This window comes from Amblyomma mixtum, chromosome 5 (assembly GCF_055824585.1).
Source record: "Amblyomma mixtum isolate Tamu chromosome 5, ASM5582458v1, whole genome shotgun sequence".
NCBI classification, from domain to species: Eukaryota; Metazoa; Arthropoda; class Arachnida; order Ixodida; family Ixodidae; genus Amblyomma; species Amblyomma mixtum.
In genome coordinates this window covers 90269471-90285016 of record NC_143016.1, presented here as the reverse complement: position 1 = coordinate 90285016, position 15546 = coordinate 90269471, and the positions used below count along the sequence as shown (strand labels likewise).

Below are 15546 nucleotides of genomic sequence, written 5' to 3'. Positions count from 1 at the left end.
TGAGCTCTATCCCATTGCACGTACTCTAAAGTTAAAGGCGTTCGGCGCTTCAAGTCTTTCACATTGATGCACACAATCATTGAAATTCGCAAGTAACTCTGAGCTTGTTGAGTAGGGGCCCGCTTACCTGGTCCTGGAAAGAGAGGCATGCGTTCCTTTGGGGCGCGGTCCAGTACTTCCAATCATCGTGGCCACCCAGGTTGAACGATGCAAGCAGCGGGATCTGGCGAGAGGCTTCCTCCAGGCCGCCGGCTTCGAGGAGGAGTACCGTTGCTTTCGCGTCAGCTGACAGTCGGTTGGCGACTACACAACCCGCCGAACCACCTCCAACTGCATGGGAAAGACACTTAGAGCAGTAAATAAATAGTACTGGCGTAGCTTGCCATTCCGCCGCAAAATCGTAGGATTATGGGATGCTTAAGTAGCTTAACGAAAGGGCGAGGCTCGCATCCTGGTCACATGACCGTGTGACATCATTGATCTCTCGACAAATCAGCGGCTTCGTACTCAACTATTCTGGACAGAAGCATTTTTGAGCGGGAAACCGTTTATGAACGCCATTTTTTCATATAATATAACAGTTCACAATAACAATCAATATATCCGCAGATCACCCGATGGCAGTCTTGTATTTTCTTTTTCTACTAATGTTTTTGCTATCGTCAAAAGCGTTCCCCAGTGGTTTTCTATGGCAGTGGGAACTATTCGATGCGATCAAAGGAAACACTTTAAACGAAACCTTTTGCTACATATCAGAAGAATGGGCCACTGCCTTCAATATTTCCATAGCGGTATCCTATGATTTTCCAATTTTCAAAAGTTTTGCCCGAGAATGTTGAATATGGTTGTGTGACGTGAAGCCTAATTCTATCGCATTAAATGTTTAGTGGCAATCAGTGCAATTATTGCTGCCTAGTATGCATTAGCATTGGAATTCCCCCAGTACGGAGCAGCCTCTGCCCTAACGGATTCAGCTCGAGTGAACGGGGCTTTCATCCAGAGAATCAAGCACCCTGTGAGGCACGCTGCACTCTCCCTATCCAGTCCAGCTGTCACAGTGAGACATGCCATACTCGATGTACATTCTCCCCGCCCCTCGACTCTGATTAGCGACCGACCTCACCCTTACGCCACCCGTCATTCCCACCCTGTCTTCCCTCTGCCTCTCTCTTCTTCCCTCACCACCGAACACGTTCTAACGCGATCGCGTAAGGCCTCATTGGCCAGAAAATCCCGTGTCCGCGTTGTCGGCCTCCGCGTTGTGAGCGAAAAATCACGGACATGGCTCTGGCCAGTGGTCCCCAGAGAGCAACCTAGGAGGCAGGTAAGCCACCTAGGTCACATGACCTGGCGGCGTCATCACAACCAGCCCGTCGTGGGAGGTGTTAGTTACATTAATATCTTGTCGCTCGGGAAAAGCAGCCTGGGCTTCACAAGACCCGCCGCTGCGAGCACCATCGCAGGGCAGTAACGCGTAGCTTAGCCGCGGTTCCACGGCGCCATGAGGGGTATGAGGACGACCAGAGAGCTATGAATTTAAAGTAGAGAATGTCCTCCTGCATATGTGGGAATTAACCACTACGCTATGGCCTCATACCTTTAAGGTGCAGCTTAAGCGTCCCCTCCAATTTTTGCGATAATGGGCGTTTTAATGTTTACGCATTAAAAATTGGAGCGAGATTTCCTGCTTCAGCAGATGCTCTGAAGTATGGGCTAATAGCGCCACCCCACGTCTCTTCCATTAAACTATTCATGCTTGCATGTGTGATTGGCCTAATCTGCATTGCTCGTGCTCGCATGCACGTGCGTTCAGAAGTGTGCACCTTTGTCCAGAGTGCTCGAAGTGTGTGCTGCCTTGCAAATGAAGGGAAATTTTCACGCAGCTGCTTTGCTCGGGGCATTGTCCTTGTGCCTGCATGGTTCATATGTGGATTCGGCTGCGCCCGAGAGCAAGTATTGCCTGTGAATCTCGGTAGCCGCTTTAAATTTTTGTTTCCGTTCCTCCGCAGACAGAGCGAGTTCGATCGTTAGTGTTACGATTCTGTTCTCCTGGAATTGTATACAAACCTGGCATCGTGTTCCGATTTTCCTTAATAAGGCAATTTGCATTTTTATGCGTTTTTTTGTTCTTTCACTTGAAGAACAAAAATTAAAGGTGCTATCTAAGACTAGGTCTAGTGACTAGTGTTCGTTCTAGAATACATGTCTCTAACGCGATAGCGTCTTAGTCCACGTTCGGCGACCACCTCAAGGACGTAAGAACGAAATTCCCTTAGACGGCAACCTCGTTGGTGAGAAAACGAAATTCTCCTTGGTCTATCATAAGGTCGCAACATAACTCAAGCGTCACTATGACATGTAAGAATGTAAATTAAATTAACTGAAAACGAAAAATCTGGTGAGATGGAAATCAAACTGGGGACCCTTGGGTCGCTGGGCCCGAGCAATCGAGGCACTTTTTTTTTCTTTATTGTATGGAAGCACAACACAGAGAGACCGCTAGCTTTATTTAATCAGGCCGCATCCTTCGAACCCGTCATACATAGTCAAGCCAGCATCCTGTTATCACTCTGCCTCCTGATCAAAATTTCGAGAGACACACACATGCATCGAGTGAAGGCAGCCATACAGGATGTCAATCTCGCGCAGCATATACCTCCGCACCAAAGCCCACTGCTTTCTTTCCTTTCGTGGCCACGTGTCATGCAGAGCCGCCACGTTCATCGAAGTCTCTGTTCAGAGAGCAGTGTGCTATGGCGCGGGAGCTATATGCTGCGCGTGACTGACATCCTGTACGGCTGCCTTCACTCGATGCATGCGTGTGTCTCTCGGAATTTTGATGAGCAGGCAGAGTGATAACAGGATGCTGAGAAAAAAACAACAGCGCAGGAACAGGGGCACAAGAAAAGAAGACGACGGGACAGGCGCTGACTAGCAACTGAAGGTTTATTGCATGGAATCCAAAAAATATACTCTACAAACAACCAGGAGCACGCATGATCGACCCAACAACACTGATAAGATGTCACAATCAGCCATTATGTTCAAGAAACGATATCTCACAGTCATGAACGAGGACAGATGGGGTGCTTACGCATGTGTCGCGGTTTTTCTGAATATGAAATGCTTCGCTAATTTCCCTAGTTAATCTATCTGTGTGATGGTGCAAGACCTTTGTGTCGTTAAAAAGTGGAATGCATTGTTGGGCAGCAGGCGCGGAGGGGTTACTACCACATTATTTGTAGTGCAAGGCCAGGTTCGAGGAAGGGGCACCTTTCAAAGAGGTGGTGTGTTCACGCAGGCTGGAATTTAGGCATCTTCCCGTCTGTCCTATATAGTTCTTGCCGCACGTGAAGGGAACCCTGTACACCACACCCTTGGCACAAGGGACGAACTTTAAATCATTATTTACTTCAAACTCTTTTTCGTTTTCTTTTGTCTTTTTTGTTTTTCTTCTCTGCTTTCCCTATCAACCCTGGCGCAAATTTTGCCCAGCTTATTAGGTGCTGAAAAAAGCACATCTACCCCATATCTGCGGCCTACCTGCTTTAAACGGTGGGACAACTGGTGAACGTAGGGCACGACGGCAAATTTCTTTTGAACCTGACCTGAAGGCTCCGGTGTCTCGTGCCTGCAAGAGGACTTGATTTTTTAAAGTATTTTATTGCATGCGAGTATTATATCATCATCCGGAAAGCCTGCTGACCTCAGCCTCTGAACTTGTGGACTAAAACTCTGACTGATAGCATGCACGCATTACTTGTTAAAAGCGAAACCTAAACAAGAGACGGCTATACCACATTTGACTATCTTGGAATGGCCAGAACGGTAACTGAGCAAGGGTTTCACTGACCTCTGAAAGAAAGACCAGCACACATGGTCTGGCTGGTGACTCTTTGTCCACAGTCACGGGATTTGAAGGCGCAGGCTCCTTTCCCAAGCTATGCAACCCTAGGAAGCCGAGCGCCAGGCCGGGCCTAGCCTGTTCCCATTTTGAGAAAACCGGTGGGTACCCGGCCCGCGGCGGGAGTCGAACCCACCACCTCCCGAAGCCGAGGCGGGCGCTCTGCCACGAGGCCACGGCTGCGGTCCTGCGCTGTTTTTTTCTGAATATGTACCAACTCGCTCAACTCGCCGTTTTACTGAACAGGATGCTGGTATGACTATGTATGACGGGTTCACAGGATTCGGCCTGATTAAATATAAAGTTAGCCGCTTGTCAGTGTAGTATTTCCATAAAATAAAGGAAAAAAAAGTGCCTCGATTCCCATCTCACCACTATTTTAGTTTCAGTGCAATTAATTTAATTTACATTCTTACATGTCATAGTGACGTTTCAATTATCTTGCGACCTTATGAACGACTAACGGGAATTTCGTTTTCTCACCAACGGGGTTGCCGCCGAAGGAAACTTCGTCCTTACACCCCCCGAGGTGGCCGCCGAAGGTGGACTAAGACGTTACCGCGTTAGAGACGCATGTTCTACAACGAACACTAGTTACTGGACCTAGTCCTAAATATGACCTTTAATTTTTGCTCTTCAAGTCAAAGAACAAAAAACACATAAAAATGAAAGTTTTCTCATTAAGGAAAATCGGAACGCTATGCCAGGCCTGTAGACCATGCCAGGAGAACAGAATCGTAACACCAACGATCGAGCTCGCTCTGCTTTGCGGAGGGACGGAAATAAAAATTTAAAGCCGGTACCGAGATTCGCGGGCAATACTTGCTCTCGGGCGCAGCCGGTTCTACATAGGAAGTAGGAGGCGGTTCTGTCGCCACTACTGTTTAATGTGGTCATGAGGAAGTTGCGAAGGCAGCTACAGGCGCTTGGTAACCTGAACCTTAAAATCAGCATGTATGCAGATGACATTAACTTGTGGATAGATGAGGGCACTGATGGAGAGATTGGACAAACTCTCAAGGAGGCAGCCGACTGTATCGTAACATACGCCGCGGAAAGGGGGCTGGAGTGCTCTCCGGAAAAGTCTGAATTATTTCTATACAAGGACAGGGCGCTTAGAAATAAGCCCCCTTCAAAAATTCAAATTCTGGTACGTGGGGTGCAGGTTCCGGAGGTGTGCGGACGGTTAGGATCCTGGGCTTGCATGTGCAGACGAATGGGCAGAATGTTATTACAATCGAAAGGCTGGAAGGCTATGCAATGCAGACTTTGGGTCTCTTAAGGAGAATCTTAAGAAAAGGGGTCTTAAAGAAAAAAAAATTGATTAAATCGGTTCAGGCCTTCATTACGAGCAGGGTGAATTATGCGACGCCTTACTTGAACTTAAATGCGGCAGAGAGAGGGAAAATTGATGCGCTTATTAGAAAGTGTATCAAGAGGGCTCTTGGGCTGCCTATAACGGCGTCCACGGAGAGATTGTTGGCTACGGGAATGCATAATATTTTGGTGGAACTGATTGAGGCGTGAAATGCCTCGCAGTCAAAAAGGCTCAGCACCACAATGGTGGGGAGTATAATTTTTAAACAAATGAGGCTGAATCCTGATAGTCTAAGGGGCAGCCAGGTCATCACAGTATGAAAAGCACGAGGGTGTCTTAGAGTTCCCCCATTTCCGAGAAACGTGCACCCGCAATATGATAAAGAGAGAAGGCAGAAAAGGGCGGAGGCTCTGGAACACTTCAAAGAAGCCGAGGGAGCAGGTCGCTTTTGTGGATGCGGCGGGCGGGAAAAGGGGGAAAGGCACCTTAGCGGTCGTGGTTCTCGGGGTAGGGGCCCGATCTCGGCACTATCGGTTAAGAGTGATGCTATTGATGTGGCAGAGGAGGCTGCAATAGCTCTTGCTTGCGTCGGCCCAAAGGCCACGTATGTGTTGAGCGACAGAAAACTGCAATTCAGAATTTTGGTAGTGGGAGGGTATCTCCCATGGCATTCACAATTCTAAGACAAACAGAATTGGATAGGACAGTTAATCTGATTTGGACCCCGGCGTACGAATCTTTAGTGGCAACGAGGCTGCTCACAACCTGGCTCGAGATATCTACTGCCGAGCAGGTCAGAATGAGCAAGCCGAGGAGGGCTACAACAGCGAAGGGCGTCTGCTGTCGTATTATGATGTGACGCAATATTATAGAAGGTAGCGTCTGAAACTACCCCCTCCATACAAGACTCCAGACGGAAAACAGATGGCGGCATGGAGGCGTCTGCAAGCAAATACTTATCCCAATCCGGTCTTGAACAAATATATATTCCCCAATTTTGAAGATAACAGCTGCAGGGTTTGCGGGGAGGGGGGTGCCCTGAACCACATAATAGGGGAGTGTTTGCATTCCCCAGGCAGGTCGAACAAGATAGATAGTAGGGAAGCTTGGGAGGCCTTGCTGTAAAGCCCAACCCTGGTGCACCAGCTGCTGGCGGTTCGACTGTCTGAAGAGGCCGCCGAGATCCAAGGGATTTCGGCCAGCATCTGAAGAGGATTCTCATCTGCCCTAAGGCGCATCTCCTCTAGGGGAGAGGGCCTGGGCTAGGGAGGAAGCCTTTCCTGTTGGACATTAAAGTTGATTCACTCACTCACTCACTAACTCACTCACTCACTCACTCACTCACTCACTCACTCACTAGAGCAGGGTGTGATCTCAGTGCTCTTTTTGAGACTCCGTTTAAGATTCCCCCCCCAAAAAAAAAACAACAAAAAACATGGCATCAGGACAATACAAAAAGCAATGACTAACAGTCGCTGGCTGCAAGTGACACAGGCAGCCGTTCACTGACAATGGCACAAACGTCCCCTTATCGCGAAGCCATGTTTTGACGGGTGAGGTCGACGTGTGAAGTTTAAAAAATAAAGTCTTTACGACCGATTAAACACCCATCCGTTGCATCGGCTTTTAAGCACTGTTGTCTAGAAAGGTGAGGTAAGGCTGTCATACATCGGTGCAGGAAACAAGGTCTCAATGAGAATTTTCGCCGTCTGTCTTCTGGATAGACTGTATAGGTATTTTCAGTAAAACCGTGCAGTAAGGAAAAGTGAATGTGTCAGCGTACTTGGAAGGGAAGGCAATCAAGGCGCGTTAGATGAACTTTGATGAGAGGCTTTGTGTGTCTTGTGGGGAATAAAGAATTAGTTAAGAATGAAATTCTTAGAAATAAATTTTATATGAATAAAGAAAGAGTAAAAAATAAAGAGAAATAAAAAAAATAAAAGTTTGGTTAGGTAGCCTAAAGCTCCACCTTGAGGGTACGACGCGACATCGTTAATGGCTTAATGCCCACATATGCCCAACTTGACATTCTCTACTCTACATTCATAGAACCCTGGGAGGAGTCTTCATGCCATTACTGGCGCACAAGTGCGACGGTTAAGCGATGCGCCACTGCCCTGCGATGGCAGGTGCCGCCACCTGCCGGGGCCTGTGCGACCCAGGTTGCTCTTCCCGAGCAGCCAGTCATTAAGTTAACTGTCGCCTGCCACGGTGCTCAGTTTGCTCATAATCCAGAGGGCAGGTTGTGTCACGCGACCTCGGTGGCCCACCTAAGTTGTTTCCCCGGGAATTTTTCGCTCACAACGCCTACGACAGCGCCGACGACAAATTTTCTTTACGAGAGCTTTAACGCTACCGCGTTAATAAGAAAAAAGAAGTCAACACAAAATAAATAACACTGTCCGTGTCTGCGAAGTGATATGCAAAGAGGACCCCACGCCATTAAGAGACCCATTAAAGTTATCACATGACACCCTTAATGCGGATCTGAAGTGTCTCTCGAATTTAGTATTTTATTCCTTCATCTGTTACCTTCTTAATTACAGTGCCCACATGTGTACGTACTATCGGGGACAAAAGTGGTATACTCCACGCGGCGGGAGACGGAGCAACGAAAAACTTCGCATGCAACGCCATCTACAGGCGGAATCTGTAATCGAGACAGCCAATGCGTGACCTTTATTATCAGCAGGCATGTCGCTTGGGTCGTTTCAATGTGTCGTGCTTTAGCTCGCCAAAATAATGCAGTTTTCCGTTGCCCCGGCTCCCGCCGCTTGGAGTATATCCCTTTTGTCCCCGATAGTACATTGTCGCTGTGCAGAACAAGGAACAGTTGGCTCAAAGGGTAGGATTAGCGGTAGAGCATAAGTTGAGTCATTTGCTTGTTTTTACTGGTATGGAACTCTAACTTCCGCGCTTTGTGGTCAAGTTCAGTACCGTTGTGTAGGACCGAGTAGCAGTTTCCAGAACGGTGTCACTTCCACCCAACATCTATAACAATGAAAAATGCATGGCTCCCGACGCCATTTTGATCTTTCGGACTGAATTCCATAACGCCAAGCTCCATGTCTCCCAACATAGTGTTCCAGTTCGCGTTGCACGACTTTGTAGACTTCTGTTCATTAATGCATTAATGCATTTTCGGTACAAAGCAAGCACCTGCTAGAAGGTAAGCTGAGTTCGCGCCTCAACGGGAACTACGCTTTGAAAAACAACCAACGCAGGTGGTGCTTTTTCAGGCCCAAGTGAGTTGCAGTCAATGACCTAAAAGCCAGCTATTTGTTTCCAAGTGCACTGAGACAACGTAGCGCACGATTCTTTTAGAACTTGCAAGTAGCGGGCCCCGGCATTAGCTTGCTTTCAAGAAAAAGACTGACGCCTTCCAGGAAAGGAAGCAGCGCACAAGGTTAGCCCGAAACACTACGAGAGCCTCTCTTCATGCATTCGAGCCACGGTGGAGGAAACAAATGCCATTTTGCCGAGCGCATCATCTCGAATGCCGCAAATGGTTCGCTCTTTCCTTGAGCGGCATCCCGTCGGGAGGGGTCAGCGTTTTTATTGCACGTCGCGAAACCTGCTCTGCAACCTCTCTTCAACGCCTGTGCAGTCGCACTCATGGTGCGAGAAATAATACCTCTGCACTGATTTTTGCGTATATCTTTTCTGCTTTCGTTATATATCTATAATATCCTATTATCAAACTTTGAGTCTAAAAGTTTGTTTATTTGTGGTAACGTATATCAGAATCACACCTTGCGTTAAAGTCGGCTTCTTAGGAGCGGCAGTATAGGATTTCTATGCTATAGTTATGTGCTTCTGCGTAGGAAAGACTTACGCATCTTCCTTAGTCTATTATCCTTGGCGAAACATTAAGTGCGTCCGTGACCTTAACTCTTTGGGCGCATCAATTATCGCAGCGGTGATTGTTTTGTTTCTTGATAACCTCAAAAACCGTTTCTCTCTTGCCTGAGTAACCCACTCTTAGAGTAGCTTGTATGCACACTGATTAAGTAACGTGTCCTACCTGTTACTTGAACTGCAACACTTGCGCCTTGACGACGCCTCTCATAGAAATACTTTTCGATTGGACATTATCCGCACTCCATCTGTGAGCGTGTAGCATCGCTTCCCGACACGTGAGCCATTCCCCTGCGCCATTGTCGTTCTCTATGATAAAGAAATAACTGAACTGATTAATTCAATTAATTCACTTTAGATGTCTTCTTTCGAGTGTTGAATGATTACCTCTCCTTTAAGTCACTGAATAAGACGCGCCTCATGGCTTTCACTTCTGGACTAAAAATGCCAGCCGTATGCATATTGCTACTTGCGCCAGAATTTCAATCGACTTCGCTCAGATTAACGCTGCATATCACTTTACTTCGTTTAAGGCTAGGCTTCAGACTTCGTTTAGGTTTCACACCTAGGGCTGGACAGCAACGGGCCAATTCTTGCCCTCGGAAATATTAAAAAGTGTGTTTCTCAGTCTTATTCAAATTATACTCACGTCATGCTAATGCCACGTCCTTGAGAAGAACTCTAAAATATCTCTGCCTTTCATAATGACTTAGGTGTGCTAAAATCGGCCTTTTTCATCTTTAAAAGCATGTTGTAGAGAAAAAAAATTTCTGGCAGTTTAGAATTGTTAAGCATGAAATATTGCGCCAAAGCAAACTTTTTTGCAGGTGGACACCGCCGCCACGTACCTGAAAGCGCGATTGAGTTTGTTGTTGTTGTTGTTGTTGTTGTTGTTGTTGTTGTTGTTGTTGTTGTTGTTGTTGTTGTTGTTGTTGTTGTTGTTGTTGTTGTTGTTGTTGTTGTTGTTGTTGTTGTTGTTGTTGTTGTTGTTGTTGTTGTTGTTGTTCAGCTTCTAGAATGGCGCATACCCACACAGGGGGATCTGCACTGACCCAGGTAGCCAGTCACGCGCGTCTTCAACTTTTTTATCGCCAATGCCAGTCTACCCAATGTACGCCGGTTGCCTATGCTACAGTGCCGCGTTTCTGCAGCAGTGTTGTCAACGACAACGCTTATTGCTCTAGCGCCGTGTTTTAGAGCGCAGCTCTTTGGCGTCCGTTCCTGGGTTTCGCGTCGGCGTCGGCGTCGGCGTCGGCCTCGTAACCAGCTCCGCCCCCAATGTCATGCTTTTCAATTGGTCGAAATGCTCGTGACGTCACAGTGCGCGAATTTCAAATGGGGCCAATTGTACTTTGGCTAGTAACCATGCAACCAATCAAAGGGATCGTATAGTGATGCTGCAACTAAGTTGGACTGAGTTTAGTTAATTGCTTAATTAATCAATTAGCCTAATTAATATAGAGGAGAATGAAGAGGTCAGAAGAAAAGAAAAGAAAGACGCGCGCCGCAGCGACAACAGCGTCCGCGAAAGGAGACGCTGCTGAAAAAAAAAACAGATAAGTACGAAGCCGCGTTCCCTCCACCACCACGCACTTCCCCACTCAGTAAGACGTTGCTCGTTTCATATACGTTGTGTCGGACATCCTAGACAGTTCCAACAATTGACAGGTTAATGACAGAACACGATGGATAGAAATGCAATAATGTAAATATGAAATAGCCTAATTAACCTTTCTAGTTAGACCGCATAAATCTATAAAACCGAGAACGAAATTGGTCGAGTTGGGGAATCGAACCAGGGTCTCCGGAGTGCGATACGAGCACGCTAGCCACTCCGTAATGCCAGCTGAATGGTTTGGAATGAACAAAGGCGCGTCTAGCTAATACGGCGTCTTCGTTCACTCCCATCTTCCCCCTTCCCCTTACGGCGAGGTGCAGGTGTCCACCCAAATATGCGAGAGAGATACAATTCCTTTCCTCAAAAAATAAATTTACCGTCCAGCAAGGCGTACAGCCGAATTGGCGATGGCGTTCTGTGGACTCCCTGGCAGCGTTGCAAGACGCTGTCGCGTTCCACTCTTACAGGCGAAGCTTAACATGTTAACCACACATCAGTAACACACGCAGACAGCCAATGGACGCGTCATTCGCTGGCAGCACTTGATTCATCATTCACAACCACATTCTTAACGTACGCTCCCTTGCCGCACATGCCAAGGACGTACACCACGATCACATTCTGCGCCATTCCTCTGTACTTTGCTTTGCTGAAACCTGGATGGATCCCGAAGAGCCTCTCGAAATCATAGATTTCCTATACTGCTGTGGTGCTCGCAGAGACCACAACACAGCGGCGGGAGTCGCTATCTACTTGCGCACAGGTCTCTCTGCAATACCAGTCGAAATGTTTGGCACGTCACATGAACTTCGCGAATTGTGCGCCGCAAAGTTGCCCAACGGCTTGCTGGTAGTAGCTGCCTACTTCGCCCCTACCGCACTCACGAAAGACGTCGTGCACTTCCTGCAACTCGCATTAACCGTCCATCGATCCACACCGATGTTAGTAGTGGGGGACTTTATTGTTGACATAGACAAACAGCAATTTCCTAACACTTATGCGGGAGAACATCCCGTTCCTCTCGCTCGTAACGCGTCCCACGGCTGTGACAACCTCGCGAGGCACTTGTATAGATCTCGTCTTTGAGAATCAAGCATTGGTGTACCAAGTCGAACATATATCAGTCTATTTCTCCGACCACAAAGCTTCCTTCATGACTGTCAAGAACTGTTAGTGGAATCTTTGTTAAAGGAATACGTGTGAAAAATAAAAAAAAAACTCTGTGATAGCGCATACATGTGTTGCTCGATTTCTTTGCCTCAATCTATCGAAAAGGTGAAACAGCTTTTTGCTGCGCTCAAATTTCGCATTAGGAAGTAACGTAATCGTCGGTAATTTTTTTGTCACAGCGTTGTTCACGTCAACGCATGCAGCGCACATCACGCTGTCACTACCGCCACATAGCTCAAAGCGCGAGTACTAGTTTGATAGTAGCATTAGTGGATAAAGAATGCCATCTGGAATGCACAGGGTGCGAGTATGTTGCAATTTAACACGGGGCGTGTTCGTCTGCGACCACAGCGCAGTGCTCTCGCGCAGCGGCCTGCGATGCTGATCTCTTCGCGGTGCGGTGGGTTCAAATCACTGTCATGGATATATATTTGATTTATTTTAATTTATTATTTTCACTTGGGACAAACCCACAAACATGGCAAGCATATACAAACATCCGAAGATCTTTCTCGGGGTTGACCCATCGAAGTAGGGCTTTCATACTAGAATCCTTTCCACTCACCTGCATATGTTCATCCCGCAACAAATAAATAGCCTGAAAGTTTGTGTACCTGTCTACGACATCAAGCTGTTCAGCGCCTGTTTTACTCCAGGAACAGCATCAATTGGAAACGCTTTCTTGCCTCCATCAGTGTGATTCTGAACACCATTAACTTCTGGGCCTCCATGAACAATGCGTTTCGCGAATTTCTCCCCACTGTATATACGATAGTTTCGCATCATATTACTGTCAGCATTTCATCCGCACCTTGAAAGTATTTAAAAATGAACTTTAATAAATATGTACCGCTCTTAGGCGCAAACATTACAAGCTAAATCTTTGTTCGGCAGTCACCCAATGAAAATCTACGTCTCCAGTTTCAGGCAGCGATGTTAATGTTTCCATTCTCCTACAAGCTCCGGATATTTTTATTCCTCATTGCATTTTTCATTTCTGTAGAAATTACATTTTATTGACCAAGAAAATGCTGCTTGGCGCAGTTTGACGTACACGCTACCTGCGAAATTTTGACCAAAGAATAACACTGAAATCCCCCATCCTTGTGTATGCTATTAGCCTGCAATGTTTTAAGAAGGCCACATTGAATTTCAGCTTGTTTTCAGTTCAGTGGCGATCATCGATCCAACCTTTCAACTAAACGGTAGGATTAGCTCCCTGACTATTCCTGACTGTGTTTGTCGTGCGCCGAGCTTTGGAGAATCCTGAAGCTTTCCTGGAGCGATTTTTTAAGAAAGACCCCCCCCCCCCCCCCCACTTCTAGGGCAAGAAAATATCTGCTGCAGAAAATTCTCTTCAACCCCCCCCCTCTCCATTTTTTTTCTCTGCGTATGAAGTTTTAAATATGATGCACAATGCATTTCAGGTCACGAGGTCTAAGATTTTCTCAGAAATCCAACCCTGAAGTATAATGGCCATCTAAAAGCACCAAAACATTTTCGCGACAAAAAATGCCGTAACCTCTCACCGATTATGTAGTCGTATTGCTTGCGTAGCTGCCCCAGCTCGTAGTCCCTGAGCACGGGCAGGTCAGTGAAGGGCACATGCACCACCAGGTTGACCAGTGCCAGTATCAGGCTCAGCGCACTTTGGGGCGCCCCGCCACGACCCCCCACGGCGCTATCCATAGCGTTCAGATCTCCGCTCCTCTCGCACAAACTGCCGGCGGCTGAATGAGCGCCGCTCCCGTAATGCTACGGCTGTCACAACTGCCCTATACTTCCTCTTAGTGATGAAAAACGAAGAGGAGGAGGAGGAGGAGAAGCGGTCGTCGCTTAAGCAGGGGAACCCGTTTGGAGCACTACAGGTGCGCCGATGACGTGCGTGTTGTTCAGTAACCGCAGCAGCTACACTGCTCTAGAGATATTGGAATGTTTCTCCATGTGCAGTGCGGCCCGATGAACTCGGTGAATATCTAAACCTCTCGTTTAACTCCGCCAACATGTTGTCAGTCAGCCGTGGGGTATCCTGTTCAAGTTGAAACGATGCCTGAATGTGTCAACCGCTGTTGTAATAAGGACGACAGTTATTGGGGTCATTAGACCATAGCTAATATTTCTCTCGTTCAGCAGATCTTCAGATCGGCTTAATGAAGCTGCAGCAGCTTCCACTGAGGCTGCTTTATTTTAAACCGCGCTGAGTTCCAGGTGTCACTAACTTAACCGATTCTCTTGAAAGTAGCCGCCGCGGTGGCTCAGTGGTTATGGTGCTCGGCTGCTGACCCGAAAGACGCGGGTTCGATCCCGGCCGCGGCGGCTAGAATTTCTATGGAGGAGAAATTCTAGGGGCCCGTGTACTGTGCGATGTCAGTGCACGTTAAGGAACCCCAGGTGGTCGAAATTTGCGGAGCCCTCCACTACGACGTCTCTCATAGCCTTAGTCGCTTTGGGACGTTAAACCCCATAAAGCAAACCAAACCATCTCTTAAAAGTAATTTCCCCCTGAAACGGCTTATCAAATTGCGTATCAGGTTGGTCGTTAAGCGACACGAACGCCGACGCCGACGGCAAACAGAAAACTGACGGGGAATTCAAACTGTTTATTGGGCGACCTCCAGCTCGCAGGCAGAAAAAGCAATTCCGAGGCCGCGATGGCAGCCATTCTGCTAGAAGGTCGTTGGGTAATGAATCGTCGTAGCCCTCTCAGTGTCGCTCATTTCAAAGATGACGATTAACTTTCGAGATAAACCGCTTATAACACCTACGAACCTCGAAACACTTCTGCGAAAGCTAAACATTGCGATTCCCCGTCAGTAAACTGTCACATTCACCGAGACACGATGCCTCCCAAGTGCCTTTTTCTTTAGCAACGCTTTTAAATAGACACCGCGCGCATGCGCATGAGAGGAAAGCAGTGTGATCATGGTTTCTTCTGCCGCATAATTTGATGTCGAGATTGAGAAGCATAGCAGAGAATATAGACTAAAATAAAAACATAACTTTTAAGCACTAAAAGCCGCTACGCGAGCGCAGTTGTCTAGAATATGATTTCAAGGTACCTATGCCTCAGGACAATTCAGATTTACCTCAGCCGCACTGTTCTGTTTGTGGTCATAGTGCTTTAGGGAGACAGTTTCCAAGTTCATTCCTATCAGGTCGAAATTGTTTCTTTACGATGATGCCTACGGGGACCTTCGTGACTGCGTCGTGCTCTTTTTACTGGCTACGCCCAATAAAAATAGCAAATTCAATTATAGGATTCAGTGAATGAAGGCGAGAGTCAAAATCACGCGGCCATCATTTTCTTACGAGTGCGGACAGCTTGACATCAAAGGCGTCCCCATGCTCTTTGATCTCAGGCTAATTTGCGTTCGCACAACAGATGGCGTTGCCGGTCCTTCACAGTACCCTTACGGTCTCCTTTTTATTTATCTTTATTCGGGTGCGTCGGCATTTCGTTGAGTCGCAGCTGGGACTTTCATCGTCTGAGCGGCGCGCAATGCTTTTAACATTCTGTGTCTCCCTACAGCGTCCGCTGCGTTCAGCGCTCATTACTTTGCAAATGGTTCTTTTTCCCATCTGTTTGAGATTTACTTTTTCTCAGTCATTGCTGTCTTCTATTTGTTTTTTCCTTCCTTACAAGTGCTACCTCATAGCGCCTACTACATGGTAGACTGC

The 15546-nt window shown here is 47.3% G+C and overlaps 1 protein-coding gene across 1 annotated transcript in view; it reads right to left on the bottom strand.

Annotated features, from left to right (window-relative positions):
• Positions 1 to 13569, bottom strand: part of LOC149342988 (glucose dehydrogenase [FAD, quinone]-like) — a 34433-nt gene extending 20864 nt beyond the window's left edge. Inside the window, exons 1-2 of the mRNA XM_089546860.1 lie at positions 13398 to 13569; positions 128 to 330 (exon numbers count right to left, since the gene is read on the bottom strand). Of these exons, the coding sequence (XP_089402986.1) occupies positions 128 to 330; positions 13398 to 13557 (363 nt within the window). The 5' untranslated portion in view covers positions 13558 to 13569. The remainder of the gene's footprint in view (positions 1 to 127; positions 331 to 13397) is intronic.
• Between the last annotated feature and the right edge of the window lie 1977 nt (positions 13570 to 15546).